General features: G+C 39.5%; 1 protein-coding gene across 1 annotated transcript; it reads left to right on the top strand.

Moving 5' to 3' along the window:
- Positions 1-13817: 13817 nt before the first annotated feature.
- LOC137624666 (uncharacterized) lies at positions 13818-16145 on the top strand. The gene has a single exon (XM_068355625.1). The coding sequence runs from the start codon at positions 13818-13820 to the stop codon at positions 16143-16145; it is 2328 nt and encodes a 775-aa protein (XP_068211726.1).
- The last annotated feature ends 4556 nt before the right edge of the window (positions 16146-20701 follow it).

Below are 20701 nucleotides of genomic sequence, written 5' to 3'. Positions count from 1 at the left end.
AAATCAACTTTATCAATGAGTTTGTATGAATTTGTATAATAATATTTAAAGTAATAAGCTACCTTTCTTGCAAATTTTATCCATCTAGATCAGATAAGATAATGTATCATCTCATTGTTGTTAAACTTCTTCCTGTGGAGATTATATATATTGTTTGATTATTGTAAGGGCACATGCCAGTAATTTAAACTTGCCTTCTGGACGAAATCCCTTTTCTTTGTATGTTGGGTTACAATTAAATCACTTGATGTTTGTTACGTAACCCTTGCAAATTTGTAAATGTGACAACATTGTACTCCTCCCGAGTTCTCTTCCAGGGTGGAAATGTGACGCGGGCGGGCTTCTACCAGCGGACTCCAAAAGGCAAGTACTTAGAAGATATTCTCCTGAATCCGACCACCATCATCACCTCATGAACAATCGCATTGTTGCAGCAATGTTCTTATAAGAATTCTCTGTAATCCCGTTTGATATTTGTTTAATTTTTTATCAAGTAACGTAAATTTTGTTCATTTGTGGTAATGTTAATGTTCACTCTTTAACGTAACTCTGATGATTTTTGTTTGTGTACTTTAAATAATAAATATATGTCAAAGTTTTTAATTGAGTCTTTGTGAACCCGTGTGGCATTACCCCCAAAAGAATCGGTGCGTGCAGGAAATATAGTTTGAATCAAAGGTAAAAGGCAGATGTCTCTTAAGTAAGTTTGTTTGTCAGTTCTGTAACTTGGCCTCGTGCAAAGCTGGTGCACGAGGGTTTACAGTTTAAAGAAAGTTATCATATGTTGGTGTAAATTCCCCAGTGTTTCACCACATTCTGGTCCTTCGAATGAACTGGATGCCATAACGATTCACAAAGAATTTTTTTGGATGTTAAAGATAAATTGCGATAAAGTTAACGTGGTTGATGGTCGGCGTCAAAGTCATTCTAGTATAGCTGGCACGTGTCCAAAGTTATTTGGGGAGTAGGGTAAGGTATTGAATTACTTGGGGTGTTTTACCAAGTAATCTGTTTTATGGAACATTATTTGTTCGTTAATTACTCTGTGAAGAAATTTTGTTGAATTTCGTTGCCATTATTTTGAACTTAGGTTTCGTGATCAGATGTATTTAAGAGCACGTGGTCAAATTGTCTAGCATTTAGTGCATGTTATATTTGAATCAGGGTTAGATAATTTGTCATATATTTTCTGATATTCGTTCAAGTTTGTTATTGATTCATTAACGAGATAATGGAGTCCAAGATTAAGGTAGTTATTGAAGGGGAAATTATTTCCTTACAAGATTTGCTCAACGAGCTAGGTAGCTGCATTGGTGATACAAATACACCAAAATCGACTCTTGTAATGTATGAACGTTGTCTTACTGAGGGACTACGACGTTTTAAAGATTGTTGGTCACAGAATATGACGATTATTCCACAGGATAGTGAATATGACAAGTTATGTAGAAGTTATAGAGCAATAACTAGATGTGCAAGGAAAGCTATTACTGCTACTCAGCAAACTATGAGCGAGATTGACGCTAGAGATAGAAATCAACGGCCCGTTATGCCTCCTCCTTCGGCTCCCGTTAATCCTCTCCCTCCCCTAAACTCGCAGAAATTAAGATATCTGTATTTAGCGGTGGGGAAGAACAATGGCTTGCATTTTGGGATATATTCAACAGTTTGGTTCACGATCGTAGGGATATTTCCAATGTAATTAAGTTTTCTATACTCAAAGCTAGTTTAAGGGACAACGCCCTCAAAGCCATAGGTTTGCCTGTCACTAATGCCAATTATTCAGTAGCTATTCAGACCCTTAAGGAGAAGTATGATAATAAGGAAAACTTGAAACGTAGACTCATGTCCAAATTAACACATTTAGTCCCTCCCAGTCATTCAATAGAGGATTTGAACACTTTTAAATTGGATTATGAAAAAATTATTTTACATATGAAAACATTGAATTTAGATGTAGAAGCCATGAACCCCATTTTCTCTAGTATAATATGCGAAAAATTATTACATGAAACGCGTAAGGCTATAGCTGATAAACATAATAGTAGGCCTATGTCTCTTGAATTAAAGCAAATCTTTCAGGTTTGAAATATGTTTGTGAATTGATGGAATTTTGTCACGAAGATGAGAATTCTAATAAAGAAAACGGGATCAGGACAACTATTCTAAAGTAATTCCCTCAAATGTGCCTAACGTGCAGAGAGCACAACCAAGTAACAGTACACCTAATAATAGTAGTCCTTACAAGAATTGTGTTTTGTAAGACTTTCAAATCCGTTGATAGTAAAAGGGACAGAGTTAAATGTTTAAGATTGTGTTTTGCTTGCCTCAAAGGAGGTCATTTCTTCTCTGAATGTAGGAATAACCCTAAATGTAATATATGTGATGGTCCTCATTACCCTATGATTTGTAAGAAAACAGAAAACCATGTAAATCCTGCTTCACCAAAGCTGAGTATAAATAGTACTAGTGTTAGTAAATCAAATGTTAACTTTGGGTGTCCTAATAAGGATCCCAAAGGTGCTGTTAGTCAATAAAATGTTAATGGGAATTCTCATAAGGATCCCAAAGATGCTGTTAGTAAAGGTGATTCCCCAGTAGTTATGACTGCTTCTTTGGGAATTGATCATTCTCAGAATAATAAGATTTCTGTTTCGACTGCTCTTCTTACTGCTAGCGTAATTGTGTCAGGAAATGGACATCGTTCCTTTGAGAGAGCACTCTTTGATTCTGGTGCGCAAAGAACGTTTATTGCAACAGAATTAGCCCATAAGCTTAATCTATCGTCCATAGCGACGGTAGCCTTAAAGGTAAAACCATTTGGCAGTGATGCCATGGAAGTTGATTGTGATATAGTAAGAGTTGTGGTGAGACTAGGTAAAATTCGTAATGTCATTAATGCCATTGCATTCGATAGAGTTAATTCCAGAATTTATTCTCCAGGATTATGTAAGTCAGCTGCGTTCTTGACGAGTAAAGGCATAAAATTAGCAGATAATGATTTAAATTCAGACGAAGTAAATGATATAGAATTAGTCATTGGGGCTGATTATTAAGGAAAATTCATTCAGAACAGTCAAATTTGATCTGGAATACAGATATTGAATAGTTCTGGTGGTGCACTAATTTTTGGACTCCTTCCTAGTTGGTCTTATGACGACGTAGAATCTAATGAGATTACTACATCAAATGTATGTTGTTCCAGAATAGAAGTAGAGGAAATTCCTATTAATTCTTGTTGTGTAGTTAGAAGATTATGGGATTTAGAAAGTGTTGGTATTCGTCAATCTGAAATTAGTCCTGAAGAAAGAGAATCAGTTAAGTGTTTTAATGATAAAGTTAAAAGGGTTGATAATAAATATGAAGTGTCCTTACCATTTAAAGACGAAAGTAGACCGCCTGTTAACTATAGAATAGCCATTGGTCAATTAAATTCCTTGTTACATAGATTTGAATCTGACCCCTCCTTGTATGCTAAATATGATAAGATTATCAAAGATTATGTTCAGTCTGGGTTTATAGAATTAATTCCTGCAGGTTCCCCTATTATCGGGCATTATTTATTTCATCATGCTGTATTGAAGGATTCCGAAACTACTCCCATTTGAATAGTTTTTAATGCTTCTTCAAAGACTAAAGGAGAACTTTCCTTAAATGATTGTTTATTAACTGGTCCCTCATTAACTACTAAACTTTTCGATGCCCTGTTGAGTTTCCGTACAAACCCAGTAGCTGTGATTTCAGATATCAGTAAAGCCTTTTTAAGGATAGGCATTTCACCTGATTTTCGTGATTATTGCAGATTTCTATGGATAACTGATCCCTCAGATTTGAAGTCAACTGTAACTTATAGGTTTTGTGTAGTTTGTTTTGGAGCTACGCGCTCACCCTTTCTCTTGCAGCAAACCCTCTTGCATCATTTATCTTTACATGATAATCCTCTTGCATTATCTCTGATGAAGAATTTCTATGTAGATAATTTTAGTAAAACTTACAAGGATGTGTCAGTTGTACCAACCGTATGTCACACAATTGTACATAATTCCTTTTGTATATATTATGCTTGTATCTGCGATCTTCCCTCGCACTAAAAAGAACCTGAATGATAATGTCTCCATTTTGCTCTGTAACATTGTCTGTCTCTCGAACAGGTCATGTCCTGTTGCCTTGAGGTTTTGTATATAAAGAAGCGTGTTCCTTAATAAACAACTCAGTCGTTTCCAATCTGCCTTTGAGTTCACAACTTTACTCGGCGCCGTCACATTGGTGACCCCGGAAGTCGACTCGCTCCCACTTCCTTCCACCCCCACCTCCCTCGCCCCTCCATCGTTGGTACTATGACGGAGGCAGACTCCACTCCGGCGGTTGGCACTGCAGCCGCCCCATTGAAACTTTCACTGTTCGCCCGCGGAGAAGCGTTTGCTTGGTTTCAACGCGCTGAAGTCCACTTTCGTATCAGGGGCGTAACTCGCTCAACCACCAAAGCGGATTATGTTCTCACGGCGATACCCGAGGACACCTTCCCAGAAATATCCGACTGGCTTTGTGAACAAGGAGACACCCCAATAGCGTATGACGCTCTCAAATCATACCTTCTGCAGCAGTACTCGCCGTCGCCAGCCGCCCGTATAGCAAAGCTTTTTCAGCTCTCGCAACAACCGTTGGGGGACCAAAGGGCTTCGCTTGCCCTCAGGGAAATGACCAGTATCGCTCGCCTTCAACCTGCCACAGACGGCTCTCCTCGTGAGGTGAACCTACTCCATGCCCTTTGGATACGCCGTTTACCTGAACCTGTGCGCGCTGCCATACCCGATGTCGATAGTTTACCCATAAAGGACTTGATGACCAAAGCCGACGCCCTTATGGACAGCCACTTCAAGACCTCCATCAACGCCTCCACCCCTGACGACGAGGATGCCTATTCAACGCCTACCCCATGACGTGCCGCAGCGGCGACAAAGCCGCCCACCACCCACCAATCGCTCGCGCCCCAACGAACGACTTTTACAACCACTTACTACCTCCCATCCGCCATAGTTTTGCTACTACCACTTCAGATTCGGGGCAACCGCGAAGAAATGTGCCAAAGATTGTCAGTGGCCAAAACACGTGTAAGTAGGCCATCGCTTGTGGCGGTGGCCTCCCATGTTTCTAATCTTTTCTTTTTACAGGATGCAGGAACGGGCGTGCGATTTTTGGTAGACACGGGTGTTTGTCGTTCTCTTTTGCCAAGAAAACTCTTCAAGGCACAACGTAGTCTGTCTACATCTGCCGTCGTCCGCTTGGTAGCTGCCAACGGATCTGCGATACCCACCTACGGTTACGAGAGCCTCACATTATCGTTCGGAAACGGTAAATTCAATTGGAAGTTTCTCGTTGCTGACGTCACAATGCCAATCCTCGGTGCGGATTTCCTCTCTCATTTCCACCTTCTGGTCGATGTCGCCCACCAACGATTGGTCAACGCAGACTCGTACTTGTCAACACCTTTTCAACCCGCCCCCTCTAACCTCGCTCTCCACATCAACGCACCCACGGATGCCTACGCCCACCTCTTCACGTCGTACCCGGAAGTTTTCCGTCCAGAACTTCGCCAAACGCCCACGGTTCCTGCCAAGCACGGTATTTATCACCATATCAAGACGACGGGACCCCCAGTCTTCGCAAAATTCAGACGTCTGGCACCGGAACGATTGGCAGCCGCCAAACAGACGTTCGCCGAAATGGAGAAAATGGGCCTTTGCCAAAAGGCCTCCAGCCCATGGTCGTCACCCTTACACATCGTTCTGAAGAAAGACGGCTCCCTCCGTCCGTGCGGGGATTACAGGTGCCTGAACATGCAAACAGAACCGGATCACTACCCCCTCCAAAACATTGCCGATGTAACCTCCTACCTGCACAAAGCGAAGGTTTTCTCTACGCTCGACCTCCTGAAGGGGTATTATCAGGTGCCTATGAACCCAGAAGACATCCCCAAGACCGCCATCACCACTCCGTTTGGCACATACACCTTCAATTACTCCTGTTTTGGCCTTTGTAATGCTGGGGCAACGTTTCAACGTCTCATTGATGGCATCTTAGGGGACCTCCCTTTCTGTGTATGTTATGTGGACGACATACTTGTGTTCTCCTCCTCAAAAGAGGAACACTTCCGTCACCTGCGCATCGGGCTCGACCGCCTGCAACAAAACGGCCTTGTAGTCCGGTACGACAAGTGTACCTTTGGCGCCAACGAAGTGTCGTTCTTAGGGCACTGTATCACTCCTGAAGGAGTCCATCCCCTCCCTGAGAAGGTAGCAGCCGTTCAGAATTTCCCCACGCTCTCGACCGTCATAGCTCTGCAGGAATTCTTGGGCATGATCAACTATTATCACCGTTTTCTGCCAGCCATTGCCGCCAGTCTTGCTCCCCTCTACGCCTCCCTCAAGGGCAAGCCAAAGGACCTGAAGTGGGGTCCCCTTCAAGAAGCAGCCTTCTGCAATGCAAAGAAGGCCCTATCAACTGCTGCGGCTCTCACTTTTCTCATCCCACACGCCCCTCTCCTTCTCTCCACCGATGCCAGCGACGTCGCTATTGGTGCAGTACTCGAGCAGGTGGTCAAAGGCTCGCCCCGCCCATTGGCCTTCTTCAGCAGAAAACTGTCTAAGGCAGAATCGGGTTATTCTACCTTCGATCGAGAATTGCTGGCGGTGCACTTGGCTGTCCGTCACTTTCGCCATTTCTTAGAAGGTACGCCCTTCGTCATTCGCACAGACCACATGCCTCTGGTGCACGCCTTCACTCGACAGTCTGACGCCTGGTCCGCCCGTCAACGCCGACATCTCTCCGCTGTGGCTGAATACAATTGCACCCTCCAATACGTCCCTGGGAAAATGAATCCCGTTGCCGATGCCCTGTCAAGAAACACGTTGGCTGCCGTTCAACTGGGATTGGATTACAACGCCCTGGCTTTTCCCCTCGAAGACTCCAACACCACCCTCCTCTGTGACGTCAGTACTGGTAGACCGAGACCTTGGATTCCTGCTCCCATGCGCCGACAGGTGTTTGATTTCATCCACGGCCTTTCACATCCCTCGTGCCGTTCTACTGCACAGCTGCTGAAGGCAAAGTTCATTTGGCACGGCATTTCTAAGGATGCTAAGGATTGAGTCCGCGCCTGTACTTCTTGCCAAACTTCCAAAGTATATCGACACACGGATTCAGGAGTGGGCACCTTTCCTCAACCTCAGCGTCGTTTCGCACACATTCACGTCGACGTTGTAGGCCCCCTACCCACATCACAAGGACATTGTTACCTGTTTACCGTCATCGACCGCTCCACTCGTTGGCCTGAAGCCATTCCCATGGAAACTGCAACGTCCGCTTCATGTACATCTGCCTTACTCTCTGGATGGATTTCAAGATTCGGTATCCATGAGCATATTACTTCTGACAGGGGAACCACTTTCACCTCTCAATTATGGACGTCATTAGCGAATCTCCTGGGCATCACCCTACATCAGACAACGGCCTACAACCCCGCTGCCAATGGAATGGTTGAACGTTTTCATCGCACCCTCAAAGCAGCTTTGATGTCCCGCTGCAAGGATTGCAACTGGTTTACTCAGCTTCCCTGGGTCCTCCTTGGACTAAGGACCACTCCTAAAGACGTCCTCGACGTCTTGGCAGCCGAAATGGTGTATGGCGACCCGTTGGTCGTCCCTGCCGAATTTTTTCCTTCTACAACCTCCTCCGACGATCTCCAACGCATACGTCACGTCGTGGGAAAATGTACTCCGTGCCGCCAGACTTACAAGCCCCCAGCGAAGCATCACATACCAACGGACTTGCACTCTGCAACGCACGTCTTCATGCGCAACGACACCAGCAAGCCACCACTAACGCCCCCTTACACGGGCCCTTTCCTTGTGATCCGACGCAGTCCGAAAGCATTCCTCCTCAACATTCGAGGTAAAGAAGACTGGGTCTCCATTGATCGTCTAAAACCTGCTTATCTTCTGCCAGATGACCCGCCTACAGTTCGCCTCTCTAGATCAGGGCGCCCTATTTAACATGTACAGTATGTCATTTTTAGGGGGGGAGCCATGTACCAACCGTATATCACACAATTGTACATAATTCCTTTTGTATATATTATGCTTGTATCTGCGCTCTTCCCTCGCACTAAAAAGAACCTGAATGATCATGTCTCCGTTTTGCTCTGTAACATTGTCTGTCTCTCGAACAGGTCATGTCCTGTTGCCTTGAGGTTTTGTATATAAAGAAGCGTGTTCCTTAATAAACAACTCAGTCGTTTCCAATCTGCCTTTGAGTTCACACCCTTACTCGGCGCCGTCACACAGTCTTGATGGATGAGTATCCAGTAATAGGTGAGATTCTTGAAGACGCTAATATGCCTCTACAAGAATGGGTCAGTACTGATTCAGAGTTCAACAGAACCATAGACATTAGCAAAGAAAGAGTAAATGTTTTGGGTTTAGAGTGGTATCTAGCATAAGATGAGATGTTACTGAAGGAAATAAATTGTGAGCATAAAGGACCTTTAACCAAACGAAAGGTTTTATCAGTAGTAGCTCGGATGTTTGATCCTCTAGGATTATTGTCACCAATACAGGTGAGAGGTAAATATTTTCTGAAATGTTTGTGGAGTTACTCGGGTGGGATGACCCTTTACCAGAATGATTATATTCAAGGTTTGAAGAAATTTGTAAGTGTTTTAGAAATGTAGAAAGTTTAAGGTTTCCTAGGTTTGTTGTACATGCTGAATGTTCCCACTTACATGTATTTTGTGATGCCTCTAACAAGGCATATGGAGCTGCTGCCTATGTGACTGATTCCAAGAGAAGTGTAAGCAATTTACTGGTCAGTAAGTGTAAAGTGGCACCAAACCCTATTCCAGAGTTCTACATTTAACAAAAAATTTAATGTAGAACCCTTGGTGTGGAGTGTAAAGAAATATCTTTTTGCTTTTCCTATATTTCTGTTTGTACTGAAAAGTACATTGTGTCTTTTGTTTACTTTGGTGGTGGTTGGAACTATGGGCATTTGTTTAATGGTAATTTGTTTTATAACTATAGGATAATTTGCGACTTTGTTTACTATTGAGCCTGAATAGTTCTTTAGACTGACTGTTTGACAGTTAAATATCCACTCACTGTGCCTTTTGAGTATTTATATTCAGCGGTCCAGAATCCAGGGGGAGGCAAGATTCCAGTAAGACAGATTCCCAGCGGGGTAGAGTCAGAGACCAACACAGAAAGCAGTCCGGAACGGAGGTTTTCTGACATTTTTTTTTACCCTGAAGTTTTCAAGTGTCATGGAGCGATAAACTCCACCTAGGCCGAGTGATAGGACTTCATGTTCGGAGAGAAGCAACACGAGCAACTGGACTTATCATCTATCCACGAAAGACCAGGATCTAAAGAAATGTAAGTCAGTTGAGAGACCTTATGCAGGCTCAATAGGATTGATCTGTTTCTTAGATATAATTTACGCTTATTATAGTTTAAATTATGGTCGCAAACACGTCGAAAAAATTAAAGTAAAGGATTTTATCATTGTAATTACCATTATACTTGTGTCTTTGGTTTGTAAACCAATAGTTTCATTTTGACTAAGATTAACTACGAACGTAATTTATACATATTTTCTCTTATTTAGTAACGAGTGTTCATTTACGAATTTTACGTTTTCACGAAGCTAGCTTGCTGAATTTCATTCCCTTCACGTTAAATTTGTCGATTAATTTCTTACGTTAAATTGATTCTTTTCAAGAGGTGTATATTCTTTTTTATTATTATTTTAGGTCCTTTTCATATGGTAGATGAGTTACTGTGGAGAGGAAGTGGTGCATACATCCGAAGACAGCTTTCCGGGTGATTTCCTCTCAAGACGAGAATCAGCAGTTCAACATTTAATATTTCACTTATTAAACTCAATAGTTTTCTTTGTCTTTGGTTTAAATCCTCACTGTCAATTCATAATTTTTACCATATGGCGCCCAAACAGGGACTTGTTGGTTACTTGCTAGTTGTTGCCGTTTCTCCGTCCTTTGTTTTCTTATCCGCTCGGCCATTCGAAATTGTTTTGGTGATTTAGGGTTGTTTTTAACAACTGGTTACTTTTACTTAGAGGTCTTAACGACTTTTCACTGTGTCCCTTAAGCAGTTTTCTGTCGGGAGGTCTAGTTCAATTTTTTTGAGTAAGTCATTTGTGACTCTCTAGATTATATTAATTTCATTAGGTTTGTAAGGGGATTGCAGGCATGTCAAAATATTTGAAATTTCTGATTAGCTCTAGGGCTAACTATCGAGGACAGGTCAACCGTATTCATTCTGAATTAGACAGTTTTGGTAATAACACTCCTCAGGAGAGAGACTGCCTTGTTAGTAAATTGAAAAGACTCAAGGATGAGCTTGAAAAGGCCGACTCGGTCATTCGAACCCTGAAATGGGAATTAAACTCAGAGGATGAGACGAAAGCCATAGCTGAAAATGAAAAAGAAATTGAAGAAGGTTGTAAGTATGAAGATAGGATCAATGAATGTTTGTCTACTCTGTCTCATCTGGCTACATCCAGTCCAAATCCTTCCAGTCTGGAAGTTTCTGGAAGCACATTGAACAGAATGCTTAAGAGCACAACTGCCCCTTTACCTAAATTCACAAGTGAAGAGGGAGAGGATCTTATTAGGTTTTTCCAGCAATTTGAAGATACGACGAAACGCTTCAATTATTCTGACTACGATAAATTCTTACTTTTGAAACAGAAAATTTCAGGGCGTGCCTTGTCTTTGATAAATTCCCTGGACAGCATACAGCATTATTATAACGTAGCAAGAGATCTTTTGTTGAATGCTTTAGCCTCTCCCGTCACTAGAAAATTAAATGTCATCAAACAAATGTCGAATCTGAAACTTGATTACAATACAGAACCGTTTGAGTACATAGGGAAAATTAATTCTATTTGCGGATCCATTAGCGCTTTAAAAATAACATCAGAGGATATTTTACAGTATTTTGCCTGGCATGGTTTAAATGAGAACTTCCAATCTCATTTAATTCATATCACCAACGAAACCAGGCCATCTTTGAATCAGATAGCAGATAAATTTTTTGAAGCCACCGAAAGATATTTAACCAGTCAACGACAGTATAAAATTAAGCAGAAAGCAAGAGAACTTTGTCCTAAGAGAGCTACGAGTTTTGCTGCAAATGTTGATTACCAAACAGGCCCGTCACTGAACGTTTTCAAAGTGTGTCCTTTATGTAATGAGGATGGTGACTCCTCACATCCCATTCACAAATGTGAAAAGTATCCTAAACCTAGGTTAAAAATCAACAAGCTAAGAAATTTGAAGGCTTGTATAAAATGCGGCAGGTTGGATCATAATGAGGATACCTGCAAATTTCACTTACGGAAACGTTGCGATTGTGGCGCTTGGCACTTCAGATTTCTATGCATGGTCCAAGAAAGCAATGGAGTCCTGAGGGATAGTGGTCAAAGTAATGTTAAATTGAAAATGGAAAATTCTAAACAAAGTGATCGAGCTGTGAAGGAGAGTAATTCAAGCATGATATTTGTTGAGAAATTTTCTGAGTCGTTCAAAGTCACAGACTGTAGCCACGCAATACTTCCTACCTTTTCTTGCATTCTTCAGGGAGAGACAAAGATGCGTTGCATGAGGGACAGCGAGTGTCAGTCAAACTTCATATTACAGGAGAGGGCAAAGTATGAAAACTTGCCTGTCATAAATTCTGATCTCAGAATCAAAATCAATGGATTTAACTTTTCCAAAGTTTATCATACGAAGTCTTACAAAGTGCCTTTGACGATTGGAGATCATATTTACGAGATTGAAGCAACGGGTGTGCCATCTATTCACACTTCATTGAAATTGCCTGGCTTGCAGAAAATTGTTCGGGCGCCATATGGTAAAAATTATGAATTGACAGTGAGGATTTAAAATTGTTCGGGAATTTATGAACAGGGGATATTCCTTGGCTGATGACTTCTTGAAGGACGGAAAAGATGAAATTAATAACATAGGTTTTATTCTCGGGTCAAATTTTGCTTATTGTCTTCCTGAAACAACAGTTTCATTTGGGGGTAATGAGAATGATGCACCGTCGGTTTATTCTTGACTGTCGCAGGTGTAATGCTAGTAGGTAACACAGATCAAATTAGGGGCAATTTGAAGCACCTCCCTCCTTGCTTTGGGGAAGAACAGACAAAAGCTGAAGTGCCTTTGTATCATGTGAGGATCTTGCCCTTTCAAGTCATAATTCTTTAGATACTCTCCTAGATTGTGATGATCGGACAGAAAGTGAAGGCAGGATAGCAATAGTGAACGATGCGGGGAGAATCAATTATGCTTCCTTGGAAAGAGCTACTCAAGAGATCCTTGATAAGTGTTGTACAGATACCTTGAATTATGACACGCAAATATTTCCCGGTAAGGTAGTTGAAAACGAAAGAATAATAAATTATGTTCTTCAAAATACAAGTCGTAATGAAGACGGCAGGTTAATTATGCCACTAATCTGGAATCACAAAGTGAAACATTTGCTAGGGTAAAATAAAACTCTAGCTACTAAAATTCTAAATTCAAATTTCCAAAGATACTCTAAGGGTGATGGAGTAAAGTTGAAATTAATCGACCAATGCTTTAGAGAGCAATCTGAAAAAGGCATTATAGAAAGAATTGACAACCTTGATCAGTACTTGGAGGAAAATCCAAATCACAGTTTCTTGGCCCACATGGCAGTATTTAAACCAGAACGTGACACTACAAAATGTCGAGTAGTATTTTTATCTAATTTATGTGAAAATAATCCTTTACAGGGAGTAACCATGAGTCACAATCAAGCCATGTTGAGTGGACCTTGTTTAAACCAAAAGATCACCACAGCTTTATTACAGCTACGCTTTGATTCCAAACTCCTGAGTTTTGATATTAAAAAAGCCTTTCTCAACATATGCCTCTCTGATCTAGATTCCAGAAAGTTACTTTTTCTATGGCATCGTAATGTACAAAAAGGAGATTACAGTATTGTTGCATATCGTAGCTTAAGACTTCCATTTGGTCTTGTTTGTTCCCCTTGCATATTATTACTTGGACTTTATAAGATTTTGATTATTAACACTGATGATGACCAGGTAAATTTGCTTAAAAGACACATTTATTCATTAATATATATGGATAATGGCAGTATTACTGCAAATAATAGTGAAAAATTGAAGTGGGCCTTACAAGAGTTAAAAGGAATATTTGAGCCCTATAAATTTTATCTTCAGCAGTTTGTAACAAATGATACTGAAATTCAAGAGGAAATTGATAACAGCTCTGGAGAGAAATCTAGCAGATCAGTCAAATTATTGGGGCTCTTATGGGATCGAGTTGATGATACCCTATCCACTAAGCCTCTAGTTTTAGATGGTGAGGCAAATACAAAGAGGAATGTTTTGAAAACTATTGCCAGTCACTATGATGTATTTGGCTTTACTTTGCCCATTCTAAATCGAGCACGGCTCTTTCTACATAAATTACAATGTGATTCGTCCTGTACCTGGGACTCCAAATTGCCGGATGCAGAAATTAAAGAATGGAAAAACATATGTCGACAGGCAAATTCTTCTCCCAGCCTCGGAATTAGAAGATTTGTTGGCCAGAGAAATGGAGAATATAAACTGATTGCCTTTACGGATAGTAGTAAGGATATATACGGAACTGTTATCTTTATTCAGGATATCCAGTCATTAGAAGTGAACTTTGTTCTAGCTAAGAACCGTTTGTGAACAAGCAATTATCTGGGAAGAGCATGCCTTCCCTTGAGTTTCAGGCCATTACTTTGGGTGCAGAAGTGTTGATAGATATCTATAAGGAATTAACTGGGCCCTCATGTGTTGAAGCTATCAACATCAAAGAACTCCACCTGTTTTCTGATAGCTTGGTGTCCTTATCTTGGATTAATTCCTGTTGTTATAAATTAGATAAGATGCATAAACACAGCACCTTTATTCGTAATAGGTTAGAACATTTAAGTACCTTGTGTGAAACGCATCATATAAGATTTCAATTTGTTTCAGGTATTGAAAATCCAGCAGACCTTGTCACTCGTGTAGCTTCATATAAAACTACCGTTAAGTCTAACTTCCTCTCTGGGCCAGTGTTTTTGAAAGAATCTGCTAACTTCTATTCAAGTCGCAGTGATATAATGAATATCATTGTACCAAACCCCAGGGCAAAACCAGTGGATGTTGTTTCGGAGAATTACAATCAAATTAATTTCGGCTCCACCGAAGAGGAATGTGCAGAACATTTAGCATCAACAAGTGGGTGTTCTGCGTCTTTCAAATCCGGCCAAATTACTACTGGTGCAGCCGGTAAGGGAGAACCGGAGCACTTGGTGACTGTAAACAAGTTTTCCAGATTGTCTAGTCTTGTATCTGTTCATAGGCACGTGTTTAAGTTTATTGAGAGCCTAAAATGCAAACTTTACTCCAGGTATCCTGAGAGGTATGGAAACCTGAGAGTTCTTGACGAAAACTTGTATGCCAAGGCAATGAATTACATAATTAGAATAGATCAGCACATTTATTTTCCCGAGATATTCAAGTATTTTGACAGTGGTTCTACGTTCGTTAAAGATATCCCAAACATTGTTAATCAACTCAATGTATATCCTGATAATGAGGGAATTCTAAGAGTGAAAAGCAAATTCTCAAGATGGAAAAATGATAAGAATTACAGATTTCCTGTTTTGCTTCCTAAGAATAGCTACTTCACAAAATTAATTGTTTTAGATTTGCATGAGAAAATGTATCACTCAGGCTGTTACAAGGTTTTGTCTGAATTAAGAAGACAATTTTGGATTCCGCACTGTTTCTCTGTTGTGAAACGCATCCTACAAGAATGTATACTTTGTAGGAAACTGAAGCAGAGAACTATTAAACTAAATCAATCTCCCTACAGGTTATTCAGACAAGAACCACCTAGTGTTCCCTTTCGTACAATATTCATAGATCACATAGGCCCTTACTTTGTACTTTACAATGGCAAAAAGGTGAAAGTCTGGATTCTTTGCATAACTTGCCTTTGGTCGAGGGCTATTAATTTAAAAGTTTGTCTTGACATGACCTCAGGTGAGTTCATTAGAGCTTTGCAGCTTCATTCATTTGAATATGGAGTGCCTGAATTATGTTTATCTGATCTTGGTTCATCCTTAGTTGCAGGAGCTAACATAATTACTGACTTATTGAAAGACCCAGAAACCCAGAATTTTTTTGAAGAACAAGGAGTACGTCCATTAAAATTTAAGCAATATTTTAAAGGCCATCATCCTCTTGGGGGATTAGTAGAAGTATGTGTGAAGATGGTCCGTCAGTTGCTTCATTGCTCAATCAAGAAAAATGTTCTTCAGTACAGAGATTTTGAGTTAGTGGTTTCACAAACTATTCACCTGGTTAATCGAAGGCCTATTGCTTTCTCAGAAGGTCTAAGAGATACCAGTGATGACGTAATTCCAGACCCTATTACCCCAGAGAGGTTAATACATGGCTTGGACCTAATATCTTTGAATCTTATTCCAGCCATGCAGCCGCTTCACACTAGCAAGGATCCTGATTGGTCTTTAAACACTGACCCTATTGATACCATAAGAACAAGTTATGAGAAACTGAAGAAAGTGCGCACACATTTGATAGAAACCTACAATGCAGAATTTTTTAATAATTTGATGACTCAGGCTGTCAATGATAAAAGTAGATATAAGCCGGTTACCCACAAAAAATTACTGGTAGGGGACATTGTACTGATAAAAGGGGAGAATTGTAAACCTACCAATTTCCCATTGGCAGTTGTTAAAGACGTTAAAACTAACGTACTTGATGAAGTAACTGACGCTGTTCTGCTCAAAGGTAAAAACAGGGAGATGGTTCGACGACACGTCACATCTTTAATCCCTATATTAACGTGCAAGGAAATGTCAAAATCAAATATTAAAACATTGAAAGATCATATTTCTGTTAATACTACCGATCCCACGGGAAACCTGGGGGAAGATAAGCCTCAGAAAAAAGAGAGGCCCAAGAGGAAAGCTGCTCTGCAAAGCATGCAAAAGACTCGAGGTATGATCAGTGACATTTGAGGAACCTTTCAGGAACATAACTGTACATAGTTGGGTTTATTAACTGTACATAATTTTGCTCCTTTCACAATTAAATATATATATATATATATATATATATATATATATATATATATATATATATATATATATATATATATATATATATATATATATTTTTTTTTTTTTTTTTTTTTTTTTTCATATATAATTTGGGATTAGTCCTACATTTACTAAGGATATAAATGTAGAACCCTTGCCCTGGAATGTAAAAGAAAAGGCTGAAATTTTTCTAGCTATTCCAGAGTTCTACATTTAACAAAAAATTTAATGTAGAACCCTTGGTGTGGAGTGTAAAGAAATATCTTTATGCTTTTCCTATATTTCTGTTTATACTGAAAAGTACATTGTGTCTTTTGTTTACTTTGGTGGTGGTTGGAACTATGGGCATTTGTTTAATGGTAATTTGTTTTATAACTATAGGATAATTTGCGACTTTGTTTACTATTGAGCCTGAATAGTTCTTTAGACTGACTGTTTGACAGTTAAATATCCACTCACTGTGCCTTTTGAGTATTTATATTCAGCGGTCCAGAATCCAGGGGGAGGCAAGATTCCAGTAAGACAGATTCCCAGCGGGGTAGAGTCAGAGACCGACACAGAAAGCAGTCCGGAACGGAGATTTTCTGATATTTTTTCACCTTGAAGTTTTCAAGTGTCATGGAGCGATAAATTCCACCTAGGCCGAGCGAGAGGACTTCATGTTCAGAGAGAAGCAACACGAGCAACTGGACTTATCATCTATCCACGAAAGACCAGGATCTAAAGAAACGTAGTCAGTTGAGAGACATTATGCAGGCTCAATAGGATTGATCTGTTTCTTAGATATAATTTACGCTTATTATAGTTTAAATTATGGTCGCCAACACGTCGAAAAAATTAAAGTAAAGGATTTTATCATTGTAATTACCATTATACTTGTGTCTTTGGTTTGTAAACCAATAGTTTCATTTTGACTAAGATTAACTACGAACGTAATTTATACATATTTTTTCTTATTTAGTAACGAGTGTTCATTTACGAAATTTACATTTTCACGAAGCTAGCTTGCTGAATTTCATTCCCTTCAAGTTAAATTTGTCGATTAATTTCTTACGTTAAATTGATTCTTTTCAAGAGGTGTATATTCTTTTTTATTATTATTTTAGGTCCTTTTCATATGGTAGATGAGTTACTGTGGAGAGGAAGTGGTACATACATCCGAAGACAGCTTTTCTGGTGATTTCCTCTCAAGACGAGAAACGGCAGTTCAACATTTATAATTTCACTTATTAAACTCAATAGTTTTCTTTGTCTTTGGTTTAAATCCTCACTGTCAATTCATAATTTTTACCATAGCCTTGTCCTTGGGTGTGAAACGTGCTGGAAGATAAATGCAGAATGAGGATTTAAGATTGAGTTCTTGCACTCTCTGGAGTGACTCCATGGTTTCTATTTGTTGGGTGAAGAACAATAATAGTAAAATTCCCTATGTACGAAACAGAGTCACTGAAATTAATGAGTTCAAGTTTCCCCTACGGCATACCCCCTCTAAGGATATTCCAGCTGATATTCTATCCAGAGGTAGTAATAGTAAAGATTTATTGCAAAATTCCTTGTGGTGAAATGGTCCAAAATGGCTTTTAACTGGTGATTACCCCCAATCTTTAGCTACAGAAACTGTGCATGTTAATGAAATTCTTTCAGAACCTAAGTTTGTACAACCTCCAGCCCCATTAATTGACATCCCACGTTACAGTAATTTAAGTTAAGCTTAAACGTATCATGAGGTCAATTTTGCTCTTTCTTAGTAAGTGCAGTAAAGGTTCTAAGTTTGTTGTTAACAAAATGAAGGCACTTGTCCTCCTTGAACAGAAGCAACATTTTTCTACTACCAGAATGTACCTCTGTGATAAGAATTCACATGGAGTGTCCATGGATATTAAGATTTTGTGTAATCAGTTAAACTTATTTGTTGATGAGGAAGGCCTAATAAGGTCTCAGGGTCGCATGAAAAACGCTTTCATGTCTTATGATACTGAGTGCCCAATGTTATTGCCTTCCAGAAGTTATTTAACAGTATTGATAGTTGAACATTTGTATAGACATAATCACCATTGTGGTGTCAATTCTGTACTGGTATTGTTGAGAGATACCTTTTGGGTACCTAAAGCACGTCAAGTAATCAAATCGATTCTGTCAAAGTGTGTTTTGTGTCAGAAGATAACTAAGAAACAGTCGTGTTTGCCTCCTTCCCCACCATTACCCACAGAACGAGTGAGATTTGATAGACCGTTCCAATCAATAGGAGTTGATTATACTGGTGCTATTAATATTTTTGATCATAAGACTGGTTTGGAGGAGAAGGTCTTTGTGTGTTTATTTACCTATACTATGAGCAGGGCAGTTCATTTTGAATTGACTCATTCCATGACTGCTTCAGATTTCCTACTGGCTTTTCGACGCTTTGTAGCATATCATTCTCTGCCGAGTCTGATTATATCTAACAATGGTCGGAATTTCGTTGGATTTAATAATTTCCTGAAAGAAATTATGGAGGAACCAGAGGTAAGGTCATACCTTGAAGGAAATGGTGTTAATTGAAAGTTCATTACACCGCGAGCCCCCTGGTCTGGAGGCTTTTATGAACGTCTTGTTGGTGTTCTAAAAGGATGTTTATCCAAGGCTTTATATCACAAACATGTATCCTTTGAAGAGCTGAGAACTCTACTTGTTGAGTTTCAAGCTGTGATAAATTCTCGACCACTGACTTATCTCTCCTCTGATAGAGATTGTGAGGCTTTGACTCCCTCCATGTTACTTTATGGGAGAAATGTTTGTATTTCCCCTCTTAAATATATAGCAAATGATGACCCAGATTTCACGAGTTCAAGTGATCTTAGAGCACAATATTTGAGACTATCATCAGTGCTAAGGAAATTTGAGAACTCTTGGAAAAGAGACTATTTAGTGTCCTTGAGAGAGAGACATAATAACTCTAGTAATAATCTCTCTGCAAATGTGAAAGTTGGGGACATAGTGATGGTAGACTTAGAAGATTATCTGGGTAAAGGCTATAGATCCCTCCTCTCCTTGGGTAAGGTAACCCAGCTGTTTCCGTCGTCTGATGGTGTGATTAGATCTGTAGAAGTGAAAGTGAATAATAAACTATACACGAGATCAATCACGAAGTTCGTACTTTTGGAGGTACCTGAGAGGGAATTTGATAGTGTTGAAACTCAGGAGCCAGATAGTGTGCCTCTGAATGATGCAAGACCTCGGCGTGCAGCAGCAATCTGCTGTGATCAAGAGAGAAAGGATTTAATTTCTATGGATGTACTCTAAGTGTATGTTTTTATTTAGAATTTTGAGTACAGTTGCATTATTTCTAATTATGATTCTTCTTGGGGGAGAATGTCAAAAATTTACATTTATTCCCGTTGAATAAAAATATTCTTAGTTTTACGAGTATTTGTTTTCTAAGGTATTTCCCAGTTTCTATGAATATATGTTTAAATGTGACTATTTTGCTCCACAGAAGTAGTTTTATCAAATCAACTATATCAATGAGTTTGTATGAATTAGTATAATAATATTCAAAGTAATAAGCTACCTTTCTTGCAAATTTTATCCATCTAGATCAGATAAGATAACGTATCATCCCATTGTTGTTAAACTTCTTCCTGTGGAGATTATATATATTGTTTGATTATTATAAGGGCACATGCTAGTAATTTAAACTTGCCTTCTGGACAAAATCCCTTTTCTTTGTATGTTGGGTTACAATTAAATCACTTGATGTTTGTTACGTAACCCTTGCAAATTTGTGAATGTGACAACATTGTACTCCTCCCGAGTTCTCTTCCAGGGTGGAAATGTGACGCGGGCGGGCTTCTACCAGCGGACTCCAAAAGGCAAGTACTTAGAAGATATTCTACTGAATCCGACCACCATCGTCACCTCGTGAACCATCGCATTGTTGCAGCAATGTTCTTATAAGAATACTCTGTAACCCCGTTCGATACTTGTTTAATTTTTTATCAAGTAACGTAAATTTTGTTCATTTGTGGTAATGTTAATGTTCGCTCTTTAACGTAACTCTGATGATTTTTGTTTGTGTACTTTAAATAATAAATATATGTCAAACTTTTTAAATGAGTCTTTGTAAACCAATGTGGCATCACCCACAAAAGAATCGGTGTGTGCAGGAAATATAATTTGAATCAAAGGTAAAAGGCAGATGTCTCTTAAGTAAGTTTGTTTGTCAGTTCTGTAACTTGGCCTCGTGCAAAGCTGGTGCATGAGGGTTTACAGCAGGGGTGGCCAACCTTTTGTTTACCATGCACCATTTTTTTTCATTTAAATTCAGATGCGCCACACAAACTTTAACCCCCCTTTCAATCCTTTAAATATGGTGATTTGGACATATTTGGCGGTTATACATATAATCATTTGACATACATACATACGTATAATATATATATATATATATATATATATATATATATATATATATATATATATAGAGAGAGAGAGAG

This window comes from Palaemon carinicauda, chromosome 31 (assembly GCF_036898095.1).
Source record: "Palaemon carinicauda isolate YSFRI2023 chromosome 31, ASM3689809v2, whole genome shotgun sequence".
NCBI lineage: Eukaryota > Metazoa > Arthropoda > Malacostraca > Decapoda > Palaemonidae > Palaemon > Palaemon carinicauda.
Note: the sequence above shows the minus strand (reverse complement) of the source record. Positions and strands in the feature narration are given on the sequence as shown.